Source organism: Venturia canescens, chromosome 11, assembly GCF_019457755.1.
Source record: "Venturia canescens isolate UGA chromosome 11, ASM1945775v1, whole genome shotgun sequence".
NCBI lineage: Eukaryota > Metazoa > Arthropoda > Insecta > Hymenoptera > Ichneumonidae > Venturia > Venturia canescens.
In genome coordinates, this window is record NC_057431.1 from 3,983,675 (window position 1) to 4,006,945 (window position 23,271).

Consider the following 23,271-nt stretch of genomic DNA (forward strand, 5'->3'; position numbering starts at 1 on the left):
GAGAACATTGAGAACGAACAAAGATATGTATATACAATATATGTTTTCTTCACTCGCCGTTTTCCATCTGTTCTTAAGCATCGACTTGGACATTACGCTCCTGCTGCGGTTCTTGATATATGCCAGAAAAAAAAGAAGCACTTTTGAAGTATAAGCGCAACTTTGTCACTTTGTTTGAAATACTCGATCGAATATTTAAATTTTTTCAACCATCGATTTTATTGCTGAATTTATTTTACTTTTCCTTTAAATCACACGCATACTAGATATTTTTGGCTATTCCGATTTAATTTATACAAGTATATAAAAGTCTCAATCGATTAAAAAGCTAATTACATTACAAGGAGAATCAACAGTGAAGGAATCAGGTAAAAAAAAAAAAAAAAAAAAATGAAAGAGAACGAGCAGATGAAATAGTCCATTACGAAAATTACTTTTTCTTACTTAGGGACATAAGAGCAGTCCGTAAAAGAGTATATCCGCGACGTTTTATCCCTTTAACCTTATTTCTCTATCTCTCTTCTTCTCCCCCCTTCTGCTGGATTCTCCGGATATACTACGGGGATTCTATTTTTCGATCTGCTCTCGTCTTTAATTCGTTCGAGTCAACCCCCAATTTGACTACAGTCAATGTCTACCGGGAAATCGTGGCTCAAGGAAGAGCGGATAAAGCGAATCCGAAAAGAAAAAGCAAAGAGGAAAAGCAATAAAAAAGCATGTCCGATATGTAGTGAAGTCGGCTCTTTCGTCTAGCCGACGCACGTGAGATTCCCTATCCTATTATTATTTCTTCACCAACATCGATTATCATCGATACAGCTGCGTGTCTTATTGTAAAATCTGATCGTCGCCGACGTAGCGACTCTTTAAAAATAATAATAATAAAACCACCGTCAAAAATGACGCTAAGTTTGCTAAGTTGCGGAGTCCAACGAAACGAACTAAAAAAAACTCTCGAATAATTCCGATAAATCTAAAATTTGGTTCCTTGCCGAATTTGTTGCAGTTCGTAGTTTTTCAATCTGCGCCAATAATTCGTGAAATAAATAATTAGCCAATTACAAATCTTTTTTCGTTCATTTCGTTGGACTCCAACGTTGCAAATTTCAGCGTCGTCGTCAAAAGACGATACGAGGTTTCATACTCGCTCGATTAAATTGAGAAAATTATATCTCACGCGACTTATTATCATCCAGCAGGATGAAAATGAACGAGTGCGGAGGAGGAGGAGGAGGAGGGGGGTGTTCCGCGAGGGGGATAGCCGGAGAAAGTGCGGTTGAAGTATGAAGCATGAGAATCTCTGCGTAGGTCACATCGGTTGATGAGGAGGAATATTCATGACAAAAGGGGTTGAGAAATAGAAGCGGGGAGGGGGAATATTAGCCTCGCAATGTACTCGACGTATAAGCTACGTTCTGCACATAGACATACGTTGCCTCGGAACTTTTCCCATTGGGCCAAGAAGGATAAACGCAAGTCGTAGATGGAAAGTTACCCACAAGAGTCATTAGCAAAAGCCTGATGGCGAGTTCTCGTTTTAATATCACGCCTATTCATCGCTGATACGTTTAGACATACACGCGCGCGTACATACATTCCTAAATGTATGCACGCGCGTGTACATTTTACCTGAAAAATTAAAACTCACTTTTATAATTGACGAATGATGTTGATTTCTTTGGTCCTATTCGGAACCTCGTAACATTATGCGCGCGACAAAAAACATAGAACCTCGCCAATATATTAAGCGTGGATCATCGTATTTGCTGATTTCGGAACAATTCTTGACATTTTGTTTTGACATTCAACTTGAACGTTAGCTTTTATTTCTGTTCAAGTACAATCTTGCATACATAATATTTATGGAACACTCCGCTCTATCTTGATAAAACGCGCAATGTGGTAAAAAAATAGGATCAGCAAAGTTTCCCTCAAAGGATCTCGGGAAAGATAAAATTTTCAATAGCAAATGAAAAAATAAAAGAGTCCAGGTTTGGGTGGAATCGAACGCGATATGTGAGAAACGATAAAAATTAAACAAAAAACTAAGCTCAAATTTGTAATCGCACTCGCGTTTCCAAGAGGATTTCACGACTCGGATGTACAAAGTTTCGATTGGCTTAGTTTTGTCGATTGATTTTAAAATTAGGATCGACGTTGCGTATTGACCGCATGCACCGTGTCGATGAACCGCAGAGACGCTCCAATTTTACGATGACAGAGGGATGAAATAGAGGATCGGGTGTTCCAAATTCAGGTGTTTCGATGTAGAGAACAGTGGAGCTCGACCACGAACCACGAATTTCGAACAATTATAACCGGTATCCACGCTGGGTGAAGAGGTTAATCGAATGAACATTCAGAACTTGTCCATTCCTCTTCCCGACGCGTATCCGATTGCACAATATCGTCGTCGGCTTGAAGTTTTGTTTCGAAAATAGGAGAATAGCAATGTAGGATGCAATCGCGACGCGAGCTTTTCCTCACTATCTTCGAATCCCTTATATCAGCATTTTCAATGATTCTCCGTTTGTTATATTATTTAGAAAGCTACAGAAATATATTCCGAGCCGAGAAAATGGGGAAAAAATACAAACAATTTGCGTGAATCTTTCAAGTCTATTTTTTTTTATTTTGCGCTCTCAAGTAACTTCAGTGATGATGATAAAAAAAAAAGCGGCATCAAGAGGTAGAATTTTGCTTGATTTTAAAAAAAGTGTAATGGCGTATAAATTGAATTCCACATTTGTCTCAAGAGTCTCGAAGTTTTGCCTTCAGAGCAAAATCCCTGGAGAAGTTTTTTTTTTTTTTTTTTTTTTTTTTTTTTTTACATTCCACTGAACTTGAGCGCAGGCATCGGCACTCCGTGTTGTTGAAGAAAAGAAAGAGGTAACAAAAATTTTGATATTTCTCTTCAAAATTGCACATCGAATGAGCGCGTAGTTTCTTCCGGCATAGAATATAGTTTACAGTCGTATAATCATGTCTTTACAAATGACAGAACGAACGAACCGTCTGTCGAAAAAGAAAAAAAAGCGAAAAAAAACATAGGCTCTACAAACGGATGAAATCGAAAGAATTTTCAAGTGTCACGGAAAGAGAGCTTCCGTTCGGCAGGGTGTCAGTTCATCACGGGACAAATGGCTACTGTGTCAGTTGGACCGCGCAACTCGCCATTGTTCAACTCTTCAATCGTAGTAAGCCTGCTCCGTGTAAACTCTACAACTGTGTCAATTGGACCTAGCACTAGTCGAGCCCGTAGTATTTGGAAATTTCCCCGCGGCTCGCGCATCCCCACTTTTCCTATTTTTTTTTGGGCACAGCCTGAGCAAGCCCCCACCGTATCCGCAGCACCGCGCAACGTACCATCGTTGAAACTCTCCAACTGTAGCAATTGGACCCCATGTCAAGTGCTCAACCGTGGCCTGTGGCCGATCGCGGCAACCCGGCCTGTGTAGCAGTTCGACATTTTGCCAACGCTCGCGTACCCCCACTTTACCTCGCCTGTCTCAAATGCACACGGCGAAAAGTGGCCACCGTGTCTTTTGGACCCTGTGCCAAGTCCTCATACGTAGTATACAAACTTTTCTCCGTCGCTCGCATATCCCCACTATTTTCTCGGTTGCACGTTCGAATAGAACGACCCATACCTATGAACTCAGCAAGTACGACAGCAAGTAAATTCTCCCATGTACCGATAACTTCTTACGTCAGTGTCCTACTATATCGATAGATTTGAGCCACAACTGCCACAAAAAGCATTTTATAATGGATTAACGATTTGAGAATAACACTTATATGTATTCGTTTTACAAATTGTATCTGTAAAGCGATAAGCGCGCCTATTTTGATGGTCCTCTAAAAGGAGTTAAACATTTTTCGGAATGACGTTTTTCATTTTTCTCCATCTTCTAGTAGAATCACGAAGATAATTATTTAATGATAGTGTGTCGCGCAATGATGAAACTTCATTCCATCCATGTATATTTTTGAGATTGATCAATATGTTCTTTATATTTTTATTATAATAAAAAATGAATTGTTGTTCAGAGCCTGTCGAAAATCATTTTTTTTTTGGGTTTGACTATTATATACATTAAACTTTTCTAGCTCAGACTTGTTATGTATTGAGTAATCGACCTTTTCAACTTTCTAAAACTCTCAGGGGAAATGTTATTGGAAAAAAGGACCTCAATTACTTGAAATTCCAAGTTCAAAAGGAAAATAATGCACATCGAGCTCATTTCTTATCAAGAGCGTCGTTCATGATATTATTCGCATTTGAAAAATCCATCGTTTGCATTTTTTAATTTAACATTAAATTGCGAAAATTCATCAGTGGGCGATATTAATATCAAGCATCATTCTAATCCAATCGCTGTAAGAATAACCGAAATATCGACTACTTCGAAAAGTACACTTTTCCTATGACGTTTCTCTCATAGATATTACAAAAATTTTTTGTCTATTGTTGCTTCCTGCCTGTGCGTACTGAATCTTTTATTTTCTCTCATGACTTACTTTCATGGTTATTATTTTCTCTCATGGTTATTACTGTAGAAAGCAAAATTATCGAAATTTTTTATACTTTACTGAGAGTATACGTTTTCGATTAATGTATCATCCATCATTGGATCAGAAACGCGGTACTTAATACTTTTCACAATAGCGAATTCACAAAGATAGTGAAAAAAATTACCATGATAATTCGAGCGGTGGTCGTGGGAGCGGTGGTCATCCGTACGAAAAAATTGTTTCGTACGGATGACCCCCCGGATGACAGAAAAGTTTAATGTATAATAATCAAACCCAAAAAAATAGTATATTACACACCTAGGGCAGGTAAATAAGGAAAGTCTCAGATCACATGTAATTGTCGGCCGAGGCGAAGCCGAGGCTGACAAACATGTGGTCTGAGGCTTTACTTTTTCCTGCCCGAGGTGTGTATACGATTTTTCTGTCCGACATAGGCCGCTGCGCGGGCCGAAGTTGCCACTTTCGGCCCGGAGGACAGAAAAAATGATTTTCGACAGGCTCTGAACAACAATTCATTTTTTATTATAATAAAAATATAAAGAACATATTGATCAATCTCAAAAATATACATGGATGGAATGAAGTTTCATCATTGCGCGACACACTATCATTAAATAATTATCTTCGTGATTCTACTAGAAGATGGAGAAAAATGAAAAACGTCATTCCGAAAAATGTTTAACTCCTTTTAGAGGACCATCAAAATAGGCGCGCTTATCGCTTTACAGATACAATTTGTAGTACGAATACATAAAAGTGTTATTCTCAAATCGTTAATCCATTATAAAATGCTTTTTGTGGCAGTTGTGGCTCAAATCTATCGATATAGTAGGACACTGACGTAAGAAGTTATCGGTACATGGGAGAATTTACTTGCTGTCGTACTTGCTGAGTTCATAGGTATGGGTCGTTCTATTCGAACGTGCAACCGAGAAAATAGTGGGGATATGCGAGCGACGGAGAAAAGTTTGTATACTACGTATGAGGACTTGGCACAGGGTCCAAAAGACACGGTGGCCACTTTTCGCCGTGTGCATTTGAGACAGGCGAGGTAAAGTGGGGGTACGCGAGCGTTGGCAAAATGTCGAACTGCTACACAGGCCGGGTTGCCGCGATCGGCCACAGGCCACGGTTGAGCACTTGACATGGGGTCCAATTGCTACAGTTGGAGAGTTTCAACGATGGTACGTTGCGCGGTGCTGCGGATACGGTGGGGGCTTGCTCAGGCTGTGCCCAAAAAAAAATAGGAAAAGTGGGGATGCGCGAGCCGCGGGGAAATTTCCAAATACTACGGGCTCGACTAGTGCTAGGTCCAATTGACACAGTTGTAGAGTTTACACGGAGCAGGCTTACTACGATTGAAGAGTTGAACAATGGCGAGTTGCGCGGTCCAACTGACACAGTAGCCATTTGTCCCGTGATGAACTGACACCCTGCCTTCCGTTCGTGCTGAGGAAATGCAGAAAAGAAAAGAAAAGCATTAAATGTAACGAGAGGAGCGAAGCTCAGGAAGGAGGGTAAATTAGTGACGCGAAGTAAGCGAGTTGACTGCGCGCCGGTCACCCGGTGATACTCTTGGTGGTTATCCCCGCTTGCCATTGTACAGACTAGTCGGATAAAAAAAAAAAGTGAAAAAGCAATAGTCGCTTCTTTAACATACCTTCCGGTTTTTCCTTCGCCATGATTGTCCGGTATGAGGCAAAGCTCTTGCCGAGTCAAAGAGGGTCTGGGAGGCACCACGATAATTCCATGCAAATGACCATTAACGACCCGTGTACTTGTTGAAAAAAGAAAAAGAGGAAACGCTGGTAGTCAAGAAATAAAGAAATAAAGGTGTACAATGGGAGAAACAAGTTGAAACGAACCATCAAATCGTTACTGCTTCCTGAACACCTTCCCGTTTCGACACCCTTGCTTCGTCGAAGGTACATTTTTTTCCACCGAGAATCTCTCCGAACCTTCCTCGCTTGGTCGTTATCATTCATAATTTATTTGAAAAATCAAATATCCATCTTGGCCTATATAGTTCATTCACTCGTGTGGGTTTGTTTTGGAAAAATTTGACCGACGGCTCACAAGGAATAAAAATTCCGCTCGTTAGCTACAAAAAAGAAAACTTTTGTTTTTTCATATCCGGACTGTCCAACTGCGATGATTAACGAGTGAGTTACTAGCATTTTTATCCGTTAGTACGTTGGCTCATATTCATATAAAGATTTCGGACTCGATCCGCACACACTCCCTGCCTACGAATAAGATTCTGATAGAAATTTAATGTTTTCTTTGAATTTCAAACGATATTTGCGAGCGGTTTTCCAGCTTGCGTCAAACTTGCGAAGCTCGGAAAGAATATACCAGACTGTTAGAAAAATAGGTAGGAGTAGAACTCACCTCGTCACGATAGTAGAACTCCCGACGAGGTGAGTCAACACTTTCGCGGCTCTGGTCAAATATCTTGATCGAATATATAGAAATATTGGGGAATGTGTGAAACGACTGTCGGAACAGTCGTTATTCTTGACAAGAAGGCAGATAAATCGAGAAGCCCTTGATTCAATAGCAACGCAGCGAAGATGCGACTAATTCGTTCGTTCGCCGGTAGGTACAATAATGGCGAGCTGGATAAGCAGGCTTGGTGGCTCAACCCCTATATAGATGAGGCGCGCGAGGAGCCAAGGGGGAGAGAAGTCTGATGACGAATGATCGGTATTGTTGATAACACGCGGAATGTGGTAGGAGGGAGAGCACGGTCGGCGATCTCTCGTGTACTTTGTCGCGGTTAGTAGCGGATGAGACGAAGAGAGCCTAATAAGAGATTGGTGCGGCGACAGCGGCGGCGGCGGCGGCGGCGGCGGTGCGAAGGGAGAGGCGAGAGGGGCAAAAGCCGCATGGATTTCGAGTAACCGATTGGCAAGTGCGTAATCTAGGATAGATCGTGTTCTGCAACTAGGCGAAGCGTGTGGTTTGAAAGCAGGTTCGTGTTCATTCACCTAATCCAAACAAGCCGGTCTGGAGGTTCGATCCTAACCCTTGATTCCAAACGCGGTTGCATCCAGAATGCATATCTCGTGTGCATCCACATACAGCTCTTCGCGAGTAAATGTGCCTGTGTCTATGATAAATATATAGATATATATATATATATATATTTATGTCGAGTTAGCAAACCGAGGCTTCTTGGTAAAGCCGCCTACGCTCTGCTGGGAAGCTTCGCTTCTACTAACCATCAGCCGTTTCCGTTACGCCAGCCTAGACCGTCGCCGCACACAATGCGAGCGTGCTCACTATACCCGTTGCATATGTACCATGCAGTTCTGCGAGTCCCTCGCTTCGGATCGTCGATGCGAACGTACGATTTTACTAACCCCCGCGAGTATTACAGGAACTAAGCCATGTTCATCCCATCATCCACAGTTCCCACGTATCTATATAATACCAATGTTCCGCTATATACCAAGAGATTTCCAATTGTCTGCATGTATACACACAAGAGCAAGTAGAATTAGATCGCGATGCATTGTGTGACTTTTGAGAAAAAAGAAATCCTTCTCTCGCTCTCCCTTGCCTCTTATAAAATAAGCCTTTGTCCTCGTCTTTCCCGTACCAGCAAAGAACGCCATTTTGAATTCGCCCTCTAGATTCGTCACCAGGGACCGTCCGAACCCCCCGTAACTAACATCATCCCGATGTACCGTTCGAGGATTCTCCTCACGTTGGATACGTCAAACTCCCGTTAAAGGGAATATAACGGGAAGGGGAGCGAGAGAGGGAGCTTCGAGCTTCATCCCCAACCAGCGGCTGTACCTACTCAACGGAGAATTCCACCGAGTTTTCCCGGCTATACGTAGAACGAACGTATATGTAGAAATGAAAGAATGAGAGGGTGAGAAGGTTCGGGCTAGAGAGTTTTATTGCTACGCTGATAACGGCGAATGACAAGTTTTACCTTCGACCCTCGGGCGATGGGAATTCATAGCCCAAGGGACTTGCTTCTCCTGAGGTCCAAAAGCAAAGGGATGGTAATAGGAGGAAAAAAAATTTTCTCTCTTATCTCTTCGGCACTGAGTGAGTGAGTGAGTGAGGCCTCCCTCCCCCCAGCGTTACCCCTCTAGTCTCTCTCTCTCTCTCTCTCTCTCTCTCTTTCGCTCACCTTCTATTGCGATCTTGATGAAGTAAAATGAGTTATTTAGAACAACTTTGGCATATGATTACCGTACGGACAAAAAAGAGCCACTCAAATTCTTTATACACGCGTGGTTGAAGTTATTGAATTTATTTCAAGATGAGAATCGCACGGCTATGAGCTTTTTTTTTGAAACTCCATCAATCGTTACCGCTATATGGGTATTTTAACTCCGTCAACCATGTGGCGCGCGCGCAGCGTGACTCTCCAATTTTTTTCCTCATATTTTTCAGTCCAAATTTTGGCTACGTCTACTCGTGTATAATTCACATGATCTTCAATATCTCTACTCATGATGAGCTACGTTCTGAAATCGTTGTGAGTAGAGATATTGGGGATTAAATATCATACCGGAGTAGATATGTTAAAGAGTAAAGAGATTCTTTACTCAGATTCGCAGTTGTTATCGAGAATGACTATCGATAGAGTTATTAACTAGGAGCTACATCATGACAGCTCTACTCAATGATAACTCGGTTGGTTCAAATTTATTCGCAATTTTTCAAATATTATTCGGTATAGGTATTAGGTACCTCGAATCAGAGATTTCAAATTTTCACTTTTTTTCGTGATAGATAATAGAGTGCGAGAATTTTCTTGGAATTCTTTTCTCACGATAAAGCCGAAACTTCGGGATGTGTGAAAAGTGAATTAAATGTTGAAGAGAAAGAATTTGTACAGAAAAAGAAAGTGAAGATAAGGCTTTGGGAGGGCTGGGAGTGAGGCAACTTTTCTCAATTTTCGTGGTGGTGCGTCGCTTCCATATATCCTGGTGATGACTCGCCGCGACGTTTCCGACCATTTCCCTTGCCCTTCGTATATAGTAACTGAACAGTCAGACACAAGTTCGTGACTGCGGCTGATTGCAGGTAAGAAAATAGGCAAGGAGAGAGAAAGAGAGTGAGAGAGAGAGCTGAGACATCAAGATCGTTAAAACTTTCGTCGAATCGCCCATCACCGTGTTCGCGATGCCTCCAGTTCCGTTGGACTCGTGGTTGCAATGTGGCACAATCTCTAAATGCCCTACAAACTTTAAAGTAACGACTGGCAAGCTTACGAGCAAGTTCATCCAGGATATTCGTCCAGAGATTGACGCCAAGTGTCGTCACGTTCGTTGTTATTGGAATAATTGAATTTATGAAGCCATGAAGAATTAATCAGTATAGCCAAATATTTGGCAGCCGTAAAAACTTTGTTCGAGAAAATACGAAAATAAATATTTTACGAACCGCGGTTTACCACCAATTTCCATCAATTGCAAAAGAATACGTTCACATGAAAGTGTTATTTAATCTATATGAAAAAATTTTAAGCAAACCTTTCAACAAAATACACCCCCCCCCCCCCCCCCCCCCCTCCAGAGGGCCTTCCTCATGCTGCTACGTGAAACTTTACATCTTCCTTTTTTATCCTTCTACCTCGCGCTCTCGTTCTCCCCTCGGTCTTCGAGTTATTGCCGAAGCTCATGTATTTTCGTTTAATATATCGGCCATCGATAATTTATAGCTTCTTGGCAATAAATCAGAGTATCGATGTAAAACCACTCTACGCGAGAGAAGGCGAGCGCGATTGTACATAACTCTAGCGATAGTTAAACGTCCAGCAGGGGTAACGTCAAATAGCGTAAGGGAAGGGGAAGAAAGAGGTGGAACATGATACCGCGAGCAAGATTACTTTAGCTTCAACCTAAAACCCTCCACGGTTCGGTAAGCATCGCATCACAGCGAAAATATATACGTCGTTAAAGATACAATAAACAATATCACTTGATGCTGGTATTGAGGATCTAATACAAGAATAACTACAAACCTCGTGATAGGCGAATTATGAATATCACACAGAAAGATAACGCGTTGATAGATACCGATAGTCAACGACGAAGGAAAAAGGAGACCGATTTTCCGAGAAAAATGAATAATTACGGGCGAAGATGCAGCAAGTCCAAAATGGAATATACTTCTCACCGAAGCAAAGAATATCGAGTATACAAATTACAAGCTCAGCTGCTATGGCGAGAATCAAGGAAATCTTGTTTGGAAGAGAATTCACCGACTTGGTTGAAAATAAGCGTGATTTTCCGTGATCAAGGAAAGCCCGACAGCAAGTGTATGCAAACTGGATTAAGAGATTTTCAAAAATATAGAAGAGAGAAAAAAAAACAAATTTCTTCACGTCACTGCATCCGCGCATATACCAGTGAGACTGGGAAAAAAAGTGATTAAAAGTGAGCCTGGATTAAAGCTCGAACGATCGCGTTCGAGTATATGGTTCGCTTAACCATTTTCTATATCAATTGAGAATTAATTATATCCAAGTGGTGAGTTATTGTCTATTCGAGACACGATCTTGAAATAAAATCTATCCAATGGTTATTACAATTTCTTGAATAATTTTTAAATTTATCGATGAATCGACTAGTTTGAAGGTAATCCCGAAGTGTGTAACTGGGACTGAGAATGAAACGATTTTCATCCAATAGAAAAAATTTTCTGCGATGCTTCACATCGGTATCGACAACCTTTGACGAGAAGAAAGACATTAAAGATTCCGGAAAAGAAATTCGCTGAATCGAGATTCTCGAAAGCGAGCTTTATTAAAACGCCTCGAATCGCGTTCATAAGATTCAATCGAAAAGTAAGCTCCAAAGGAGGAAATATTTCAAAACATGCGAGCGAGAAGATACGAAGCCCCAATCGATCAGAGTGAAGAGAAAAATAAATAAAAAATTACAGATTGCACATTTTTCATCTTGTCCAAGTTGAAATCGTCAATGCGATGAAGCGCGATACTCCCTGGGTAATCTCGGCGCTCTCGAGCGCTGAAAAGACTGCTTAATTAGGAAACGCCGTAGAAAAATTCTCTTGAAAAACAAAAAGAAAAAAAAAAGTCGTCATACTAAAAGAGAGAAAATTGACTGAAAAGTCGGGGAGAAAGTAATGTCCCCGTATTCGTGTTCTTTGCTCGTAGTTGAGAACGTCGTTTTACCGGACGGTCACGGAAAACAAATTCGCCTCGTTCTCTTTATTCGTTTCTTGGTTTTATGGCTTTCGCTCGGTAGGGCGTTTACTCCCTGTCCAGCGACCTCGTGAATTCCCCGTCTCTGTGTCTCAACGACTGATGCACCACCGTCCACCACCCACACTCTCCGTCTATATATATGCGTATATACACATGTATTCTTGATGCGGCAGTATATATATATATATATATACATAAGAGATATCGAGGGGAAAAATAAACCAGCAAGACGAAACGGACCGCGCGCGGGGAGACTCCTTCTGATTACACGGAGGGGCGGGGGGGGGGGGGGGTCAAGGAAAGGGCTTCGTCTTTGAACGTGTATGCGCGTGCGTACGCGTTTACGACTCGATCGATGAAAAAAAAGATGAAAAAAAAAAAAAAAAAAAAAAAAATCATTCGTACAAACGTGTCACAAGGAATTTCAATTCCTTTATTGCTCTCTCAGTGCTTATCGTCCCAATAATTTCTTCATTCGTCTATATACAAGTGCATCAAGAGTAAGGTTTTCTTTTTTATCATTCTTTCGAACTATACAAGTGCATGCTCACGCCGCCGGCCCCCACGGACTTTGTCGTTCAAACCGAATACGTATATATAGACCGGGCGGCCCCAATCAAGCTGTCACCGCGCGCACCGGCTTTCGCGTTCCCCCTCCGTGTTTTACGACACACTCCCATCCTCACAAATCCAACCGCGACCCTGTTAAGGTGGTCTAACATGTGATATACACAATAGTCAAGAAATTCCATGGAAATAATGAAAAAGTAAACGTTCTCGCGTGCATATCACCGGTCAAAAATCAGCAATACCGTGCTCCATAATTAATTGAGTGACTTTATTTTTTTTTTTATAAAACAACCAAATATAACATCCTTCGAAGTTTTTTTTCCAAGTTTTTTGAATATTTTCCACCTTCGCACCTCCTTCTTCTTGGCATTGTCTGTTCATTCTCTTTGGAATAAAGAAAAAAAAAAGAAATACTCAAGAATATCGTACAACGCATCGTCGGCACACGTGCATATGAGAACTTGGAAAAAGTTATGATCCGCGTTAAACTTTGGCTCGAGCCCAGTTTGAAGGAAGCATTCTTGCGGAAAAGATGTCGGTAAAAAGTTGTCATACGTTCTTGGGATACATGTTCGTTCCACTTTCCAACGTCGACAGCTTGCCCGAGAAAACTGATTCTGAATCGTTAAAAAAGTACGGCCCTGAAAGGCTATTTCCAAAAATCCGAAAATTCCGAATCGTCGTAATTCAATCCGAAACTTTGGAATACGTATATACCCAACAAACATTGCTCGTTCACTCATTTTTTCGACAATAATAATCCATTGATTTTTTCGATAAGCACAATGAAAAAAAATGTATGAACGCGCACTTATCGTTCGACCCAATGTTATATACAATTACCACCAAGTCAAGGGCAAAGACGTTCAGGATCGGATTTCCACAGTCCTGAGGATGGTTAAAATTCAAAATGATTACAGATATCTGAATGCAAAGTGAACAGCAGTGACAGGAGGAAATGAGAACATGTTTAAGTGAGAAACAGCTGAATATTACAATTGCAGAATGAGGTTTGAGAGCAGGGAGGCAAAAGGGGATAGCACGAGACTATTGAAATTTTGCTTTGTACCGGTCATGCTGATGTCTCCTCATAAGCCTGCAAAAGCTTCCGCAGCGAGTACCACTTTATCCTATTATTTCCATCCCCTCAATTTGCCAGTACAGGCGAGTGGTTTAATTCGAATTTCCACTGAGAATTAACGAATGAGCGTTGAAATTAATTGAGGATTATTCGTCCAACACATTCATATACATCTATATATTTATTAACATATCCTGGTTCTCTCTATTTGCAGTGTGGTATATATTCGCGGATTTCAGTAAACCAAACTCGAGAGCAGTATATATAATAGATCGAGTGTGTTGGCTTGTTCTACCTCTTCGTGCTGGCTGAGGAGCCTAGACACACCAGTGTGTGTGTGTGTGTGTGTGTGTGTCTGTCTGTTTCGCTACTGCTTCCCCAGTCCCGTGCACTCTCTTTCTTCCACATATATTACGATAATGGGATTGAAGCACAGTTTTGCTTCGCAACTTGAATATTTACTTTATACCACGGCATTTCTCGCAAGCAGAAACGCGGAGAATAAAGAAGAGGTTAGACGATTTTGATTGACGAGAGGAGTGTACGCGATAATGACCAAGTTCCGAAATTATTAATGAGATTTCTCAGTTAAAGTAAGAGAAGAGAAAAAAGAACATTTGCGATAATTACTTCAGCCTGAAGAAGCATACCTACAATATATTCTTCAAGGAAGAGAATAAACAAAGTTTTCCTTTGTTTTACAGTTGAAGAAGAATCACGCGTACGAGAGTCCTAGAATGCTCTAAAGGAGAATACAAAATGACGACCGACACTTGAAGGAACCTGGCTAACAAGGGAAACTCGAATTGTCATGGATTTAACAATCATTTTAATTCTGCTGTCCTCTCAGCATTTTCTACGCCCTACCGGTGAGTTTAGAAAACTTTAGTTTATCATCAATGAGCGCGACGTTGTATTAATTCGAATAGCGAAACAGGAGGAAGATTGTATTTGTACTTGTTTTTTTAAATATATATCGTAGAGCTAGGATAGAACGGGAATGTTAAATTTACCGTCGAGGGCGGTCGTTCGAATAACCTTTATCCTATCTTTGTACAAATCATTCTTACACGCGTTACCGTAAGCGAGGATCCGTAGATTGATTCGAAATCGAAATTCAGTGGTCCATACGGGCCAGGTACGTGTCCCTCCTGGCTGGGTATATGGATATCGCGCGTCATATTCATTGTTAGTCCCAGCAGTAGCAGCAGCACCGTAAGCTGGGACACCGACTAAATGTTGCGGGTTAGAAAATTTATCAGGGTTGAAATTCGGGCGTAGATCGATCCGCTTCCATTAGGGGGATGGCAAAGGCAGAGGCGGGTAGAGCGAAGCAGGCTGAACGCGCAGTTGGCTGATCGACTGACTTAATTTCCGGGCTTGCACTCCGGGCCCACGGTTGAAGATCCAATCAGTCGAAACCGATCGATTCCCTTAATCAAGGTCATCAAGGATTTACGATGCTGATCCGAATTTCGTGATCCTTTCGTGCCGGATCACATTTCACGTGTCGACGTCTATATATATGCACATGGGCGACATACGTTGTTCCCTGCTCGCTCTGTTCTTCATATGAAGACAAGCCAGATGTCAGATGCCCAGAGATACAGATGGCGCTCTCATTAGTTTCATATCACACGTACGATTTAGCCGCGTTGGACCTGCTCTCCTCATCGAGATCTTCTTCCTCGTATCTCCTCGACCCGACCGCCGCGGCGGAGAAAGTGAAAATGTATCACCGCGCAGCTAGCATAGGGATCGGATAAGCTTCGAGCAGGAGGGACTATCCGCATCGGAAGTCATTACTATCCGAGTCTCGGAGGAAGCCTTAATCACGTCGCTAGATAGTTATATGGATGGAGAAAGATGTGACCCAAAGATATGTATAGCATTAAAGAGAAAAGGCTTCGAAGCAAATGAGAACAGCCTGCTACTCTGCTGCGACCGCGGAGAAAAAGAAAAAAACTCGAATTAGCAGGATAGAGATTATACAGGGTGTCCTACCGCTTTTAACTTGAATTGAATGAAGGATCGTGGATCTCTGCTTAAAAAAAAAAAAAAAAAAAAAAAAAACGGTTTATTTTTCACTAGGCCAAATTGCGTTTATAACATTGAAAGCGCGACGAGAGCAATTCTCGATGGAGCAGGAAAACCCCTTGTGACAAAGGATCTCGAAGCAAGGGAGAGGAGCGAGAGGGAAGGAGGAAAGAGAGCCAACTTTCTCAATTAGGAGCTTCTAGTTTCAATCGACCGGTGGACCTCATTCGTATTCACACGATGAGAGCGACAGAACTGGTAGCTGCTTTCGTTGTAGCGGTAATAGTAAAAGAGGAAGGAAAACTGAGAAAGGGTATAAGGCTGGGAGGAATGGAGAGAAGAATGAGAGTGGCTAGCACCCTACCGATAACTCTCTTCGACAGCGCGCTGACCTCTGGAACGCTCAGCACTGCCGTTCCCCCGATCTCTCGTCGACTCGAATAATCCGACGGAATCGCTCACTCTTCGGGAAGTTGATTTTTTTCCCTCTTCTTTTATCTTTTTCTTTTTCTTTTTTTTTTTTTAATCATTCCTGACTATTCCAACTACTTGACTAAATTCCCACTGAAATTACCAAGAGACTTTACCGCTTCGTATTCTCCAGCATCGTTGGCCTCATTCGTGCGTCCTTTTCGTTCTTATTCCCTTCTTCATCGTTCTTTGACCGTTAAAGGCGTCAAGATATCAGACTTGCCAACGTTTGATGGAAAATATTCCCATCTTAAGCGGCTGAATTCATCAGCGTCCCCGCGGAATCTTTCGATATGCCAAGTTTCTCCTTTCTATACGTGAAATTCGAATAATTGATATATATATATATTCGTACCCTGCTCGCAAAGCAGGGAGTCTTCGATGAATCATAAGTATCTCGGTGCTTTGTTTATTTTTTCACCCCAACTTCCCGAATCTATTAGCGAAGTGGGAATTTATAAAGGTCGAGTTTTTTTAAGGGGGTCAAATGATCAGGCAATTGTAGATCAACCGCATAGTGAAGCACCCGAGCCGACTCTAATAAAGAATATACGAATTGAATAACAGGTACGGATTGTTTTTTTTTTTTTTTTTTTTTTTTTACCGTGGCCCAGAATCGTTCGTCAATCGACGTACCGATATCTCCTGGTTTTCATTCCTGTACGCGCGTACATTTCCTACCGAAGAGATTTACTACATTGCTCCGCCAGGCATTGTCTATTCTACATATGAATTTGAACAATATTTTCCATGCGTTTAGACGCTACGACGTCGATTTTTGGAGTATTTATAGAGCGCGAGGCTCGGTGGTGAAATATGCTCTTGACACAATTTCCTTTCCGATGCGACTTTAATTGATGCTTTCAAACAATCGATACAACTGCAATTTATCGTCTTATACACGACGGGGGCGGTTCGCGTGCAAATTCATGCCGGATCATATGTTTGATTTTAAAATCTTTGCAGCATTCAAGTTTTTCTTTATATCCGCGATTACCTCAAGATTCGACACTAAGTGATAGCACTGATTGCAAATGTGAACCAAAAAGATTGATCCCAAAGCGTAAATCGGATATACGCTAAACTTATTTTAACTCGTAATTGGCGCAAATTACGATATACGTTCATCGAGCGAGATTAATCCCAATCACTTTCTCAATCGAATTCCAATTTTTCCTTGGAAATTTACTGGTTACTGGTATACGCAATTGATTTACTTTTATCTGATTTCGTTGACTTTGATTTTGTGATTATCAGATTCAACCTGATTAGGGGAAAAAACTCCTAATAACGTTGAATAGATATATATATTTAAACGAATAAAAATAATTAAAGAAAAAAGGATGGTAAGGTCCGATGATCCAGCATATCCAGCATTGTTTACATACGTGCTTTCTACGAAGGTATAGTAGTAGAGCAGGGTACCCATTGAGTTATGCCGTCGCGAACGATACGCCGAGCGAGCCGTTCGAGGGTAGGACAGCTACCGAAATTGCTATAGTCGGTCAAGTCGGTTGGGACGAGAGACAGCGGGAGTTTCGAGAATCAAAGTCCGATGAGACGTCGATACGAATCGGATTTGTTACAGGCCGATTCCCAGCACCAAAACTTGATGCCGCATATCTCCGTCAATGTTTTTTGTTCGAACGACCGTTAGTCACTCCTGAGATAACACAAGAGGAATACGACAACGAGGGCGAGGAAAAAGTTTTTTCAACAAAATTGGTTGCCCGAAATTCCTATACGCAAAAATTGATCCCATAAAGATTTGACAGTTTTTTTCACCGACCTCAACGGAATAAAAACACATACGTGCGTATGAACTCGACGAAGAAGCGTTGCATAAAAAAAAAAAATGTCTCATCGTGAACAAACTAAAATCGATTATTTCAAGCTTTTATTATACTCACTAAAATACATTTTTATTGTTATTACTTGGAATGAAAGTGCTCTAACAAACTTTTCGCCAACGCGAACACATATTATAGTGCGTTGTTTAGCCATATTATGAAACAATGAACCGTGGATATTTTCTCTCATTGTTGGCAATAAGGCCTCGATTCTTTATGACCAGAACAATACGAGAGTTAGGATATCGTTGGTACAAAAAAACGACGGGTTATGGTATTTGTTGGATGTGAGCGCGTTACTCGTATCGTCAAACTCCGTGATCCGATTTTGATGAATCAAGCTCATCAAAGCTCTTCGCACCTTTGGCTCTTGATTAATTCTGCTTCCATATCATGCTATCGAAAGGTTAGCCGTGAATATTTTTTAAAAATGAATATACTTTATTTCCAATTTTCGCCATTCTTCGATTTACCTTTCGTACCTATCGAAATAAATTTATAAGGAATAGATTTTTTTTTTTTTGCGAATCTGTACGCGCAAATGAGACGTCATGCATCGCTGATACCGAATTGAAACACACTCGTTCCGAATCGAGTTTCTCGATTTGATTTACAATAGACGCCTCGCGGCATTCTCACCCAATCTTTTTTCTTTTTCATTCCAAACTCCCCGCGCCGCAGTAATCCCATACCGAATTCGGTCGGGAGAACTAGCCTTGTGGCAAGGTCCCGCGAACGTTTTCTCGCGAATCTCTAATGTATTCGATTCGATAAAGTGATGCGTCTAGATAGGATTGTCGTCATATAGGGGAAAGAGGAAACCCTTGGTTTACCACTGGAATATTGTTGCAATTCCGACTGTCATTACCCTGGAAGATTTCTTTTATTCAAAGATACTTATATATATATATTGTTTTATGTCAGAGATTTCTCCGAATCGATATTGTCAAACGGTTGATGCTTCAACACAAATCATCATCTCCATGCCGTAAAATAAATTGTGAATTATGATTTGGTGCAATCCTGGAATACGGGACGGCGCCTAATACCGGCGCCGATTCGCGCGGTAAATTTCATCGCGTCGTGTAGAAATTGAGAAAACCCGTAGTCAAATGATTCGCGAATTACAGGCGGTTCTAATCTACGGTTGATTCGTCTTGAAAGGAGCACGAAACTTGTTCGTATTGCAATTTAGCGACAACTCGCGTAATGAGTAACGCAATTTGTTGAGCTCGTCAGCGGTCTTATCACGAATTGCAATAAGATCTACAATTTTCTCTGTTATTATTCAGCTCCCTTCGAATCTTGAAACTCTTCCTTCTTCGAGTCAACTCACTGCCTCGTATCTCGTTAGATACATGACAGATGCAAATAGGAGGTTTAAAGATGAATTTAGGATGAGGGATGCAGCAGCGATCGTGTTTTCTCCAAAAAGATGAATCTACAGGAGGAGAATCTTTAATTCCTTGTTCCTCTATATAGGAACCTCCGAATACCGCGAAGCGGGTATGTTTCATAGCATCTTTTTCTTTTTCTCCTATCCAGAGACTTGTTCCATTCTACTCATTTTTTTCTTTCCTACTCTCTTACCGCATAGTCCGACTCGAGTTCTCTTCCAATTTTTCTATCTATCTTTTACACTTATCCAACGGTTGCATAGTTGAGTGAATAACTCGAGTACATAATTACCAACGGCCCAGTTTAAACTGGAAGCTTGCAACTTTTGCCTCGTTTGGACAGCAGAGGAAGTTGACGAGCGAAAAAAAAGGCGCTTTATCGTCCCAAGATGTTTTCACTCCTTTTCCTTGCTGCTCGCCCCCTCCCTCTCCCTCTCTCTCTCTCTTTCTCTGACTTTGCATATCACTGCGGGATGTACAACGTGTACCGATTAATTCGAGTTGTTGAATGAAAAAAAAACTCATGATATAACAAGCCAAGAAATCGTTGAATGGTTTTTCTTCCTCTTTTTGCCGATGAAAGTTTTCACCCAACCCTCCCATCGGTCGTTCCCATCTCGTATCTCCAATAAAATATTGCGTCTCAACGATCTCCTTAGATTTCAGTGGCTGCTTTCTGCACTAAGGTTCGTGACCTTAGAGTTGGTTATTTATAACCGGGCCAATTTACCAAGATAATGTAAGGTCCGTAAACGTGAAAAATTTTTCGTATCGCATATCATAAAGAAAAATAATTGCATATTTCTTCTTTCTTGTTACTCTACTTTGTATAGAAGAACTCGAAGAATCTCGAGTCAGGTATATCAAGCGTATAGTGTTCCACCGACTTTTTATTCGTACATGTCCCGGATAGTAGACAGTTTATTATTCAGCAAAAGAAGTCAAAATTCGCAAGAGAGATTCTTGGCAATTTAATAGGAGGGTTATTGATATCCTAAATCGTTGGCGCGCATATCCGTTGAGAAATTTTACGACATTCCCGTGGAAAAGGAAATCCCACAGGACAGGTTTCGGTGTTTCAACTGATATTCCTTGCCTGGTTTATAATCTCCAAACATTTGTCAAGCTGAGGGTATTATGGCGTCTGACCAAAAGTCAAACTTCGCAGAACCGTTGGAGAACATGCTCGGGAAAAATCATGTACCATTTCGAACGATAAATCCAACCAGATTACAGTAATAATAAAGGTTAAGCTCTTGTTAAGCGATAGGACAACGGTTACATGGGCTTATTCTCCTGTAGAATAAACCCGGCGCCGCTAGAAAAGGTAGCAATCGGATAGTTACTCCGTAGAAACGACGACCGTTAGACCAAGTTTCGAACCGTCCATTGGGTTAGGCACTCACCAACGAGAAATCGAGTCTCATGCGGGTTTATCTTTGTCTCTAGATGGAAGCAGCCCCAAACCCCTCCTCGCTCTCTCTCTCTCTCTCTCTCGCACACGCACACACATACATTTCGGTGAAAAATCAATCCTGTCCTGGAACGAATGCACTCATAAAATAAATAAATCCTAGGTTAAAAAGATGTTGTAATTCAAGCAAGGAAGAATGTTGAACTTGAGCGATATATATATATATATGTTGTGGAAAGAAAACATGAGGAAGAGAGAAAGAGAACGGCCGATTCTAATATCGTTGAAACTCATTCTACATTCTCATTCGTATCACCAATTCCAATTCCGTATTTTACCTTTTTTGCTTTTTTCTTTTATCAAACTCTTTCACTACTACTACTACTACTACTAAAAAAAAAACAAATCTATGCAAACGTTTACACATATAATATATATTGACACGCACTCAATTTGTTTTTAACGTTCTCTCGTTTCATCTCAGCCTTCCCAAATCCTCTATCGTCTATTCCGTTCATTCCATCACCTTCTTCTTCTTCTCATTTTATTGCCACGCGTCTCGGTCTGCACAACTGCCTGACTGTTTTTTCCGATTAAAGAGACACAATCCGGCCATTCCGCCAAAGAGATAAGAAACTTTCTTCCAGGAATATTAGGGCGGATGTGTGCAAGTTTTGCGCGTTCCTGGGGCTCCTCGAAAAAGCCAATTTTGCGTGCTTATTATCAGGAAAGCTCGTCCACTTTATGTCGTCGTCCCCCTTCTCGTCTCCATGAGAGAGCGACAGTACTTTTTTCTGCTGTCTTCTCTTCAATCGACAAATCCTATTCTCCTTTTCCTTTCCTCCGTTGGCCAAAGAAGAGAGGAAGCGAGAGAAAGAGAGAGAGGCTCGGAGGGTGGGGGCAGGGAGAAGTTGAGTGCGTCGAAAAAGGAATCTCCGACGACCACCAAGCCCAACCTTGCGCGATCCAATCTTCCCCCAGATTCCAATTGGCTGCCTCGATGGCCCGTGAAAAAGAAGTGGAGACTACTCACCGGCCGACAAACACAATAAGATGGCAACCAAGTGGATTTTCACTCACTCTTCTTCTTTTCCTCTCTCTCTCTCTCTCTCTCTCTCTCTCTCTGTCCCTTGCTTTTCGGAAGCAACGTTTCTTTGTTGCTTTCTCTTCTAAACCTCCGTCCCTGCTATCTTTTATATCTCTAGTTTCATTCTCTCCTCCTTGGGGTATTCCGCGCACAGTGAGCATAATGCGTCTACAAACGAAGAAATCGATTGACGCGTCTCATAATTCAACGACTCCGGCTCGCATTCTTTTTATTCCGACTCTTTATCTCATCTCCTTCAGCACCGTTCGTCTTCCTTATACTGAAATTCTGGAATAAATCATCCAATCCGCGATTCGTTAATTCATCTTAAAACCCAGAAAGAAAATCATATGGCACTCTATTGCTTTGAATGTCGTTCCTCATAAAGTACAAGTCCATCGATCAATCAATCTCCTCGTAAAATCCTCATTAAGGTGTATTTTAATATATTTCAGATGCAATTGTAAATTCAACGAGTGACAGAGCGTCAACGAAAAATGCATTGACAGATTACAACACGATAAAACAGGTACTTGCCCAGATCAACGGCACCGCTGTGCTACCTTGCAGGATAACCGACCTAGGAACTGGCACAGTGAGTATATATCTCATCTCATCCAAATTATGGGTTTTTTCCTCCTTTCTCTCCGCCCACGAAACACGTAAAAACTTGACGCAATGAGAATATCACGAAAAATCGCGAGAAAATATTGTTGTTTCATCGTGTAGACGTTACATATGTATATATAGTCGTAAAAGCCACTCCACAAGTAATGTGAAATGAAACTCTTCCACAGTCGACGACGAGAGGCTTTCATGGCTTTCAAGCTTCGCTTACCTCATATCTGCATTTTATTGTCTAAAGTGTAAATGTCGTTGTAAAACGTTCCATGCGGTGGGTAGAAGACCGGGGACTGTAAATGTTTTGCCAAGTACCCTAAATGTTTGGACATATTTTCTGAAAATAATATATTGATCGGACCAACGGCCAAATACAACATCAACGGTACTGGTCGAAAAAAAAAAAACGAAGAAAAAAAAAGTGTCCCGACGAAGAACAGGAGGGATGGAGGAAGAGCCGAAATGTCAAAACAAAAACATACATATATACGACCGGCTGAGAATCTTCAGCCTAATACCGAGTCACGTATGCACAAAGCTGAGCATCAACAACTCAAATACGGAATACGACCACTCCCAGCAGCAGCAGCAGCAGCAGCAGCACTTGGAAAGGAGAGTGAAGGCGGTAAGACGAAAGGGGATAAAATTTACTTCGGATGAGCTCTAATAATCTTGGCTCGAGTGCATCAAGGTGGAATGCAAGTTTGTCCAAATATACGACGCGAATTACGTCGGAAGCTTCGAAACATCCGGACTTATGTACAGATACAGAGAGAGGGAGGAAGGCTGGTTCCTGGGTGAGGTAGAGACATCATTGCGCGGATTGGTCTTGATCCCTCTCGGCAAATAGTTGGACTGTCTATCAAAGTGAAAGGCAGAGGCAAGCCGAGTTGAGACTTTAGCGATGAGAAGCGCGTACGCTCGTTGGCTATAAAAGGAAAGAGGCCATCTTGATGCAAAATAGAGAGAGAGAGAGAGAGAGAGAGAGAGAAATTTCACAACGCAT

At 41.5% G+C, this 23,271-nt stretch overlaps 1 protein-coding gene and 1 long non-coding RNA gene across 3 annotated transcripts in view; one reads left to right on the top strand and one right to left on the bottom strand.

Annotated features, from left to right (window-relative positions):
• LOC122417693 (zwei Ig domain protein zig-8-like) overlaps window positions 1–23,271 on the top strand; it is an 83,669-nt gene that overhangs the window by 52,503 nt on the left and 7,895 nt on the right. For both annotated transcript variants that reach the window (XM_043431455.1, XM_043431454.1), the window contains exons 2-3: window positions 14,093–14,257; window positions 22,100–22,239. In XM_043431455.1, the coding sequence (XP_043287390.1) occupies window positions 14,200–14,257; window positions 22,100–22,239 (198 nt within the window). In that variant the 5' untranslated portion in view covers window positions 14,093–14,199. The remainder of the gene's footprint in view (window positions 1–14,092; window positions 14,258–22,099; window positions 22,240–23,271) is intronic.
• The window catches only part of LOC122417694 (uncharacterized), a 35,239-nt gene continuing 12,010 nt past the window's right edge, over window positions 43–23,271 (bottom strand). The window contains exons 3-5 of the long non-coding RNA XR_006262331.1: window positions 6,402–6,637; window positions 6,197–6,313; window positions 43–111 (exon numbers count right to left, since the gene is read on the bottom strand). This is a non-coding gene — a long non-coding RNA (uncharacterized lncRNA). The remainder of the gene's footprint in view (window positions 112–6,196; window positions 6,314–6,401; window positions 6,638–23,271) is intronic.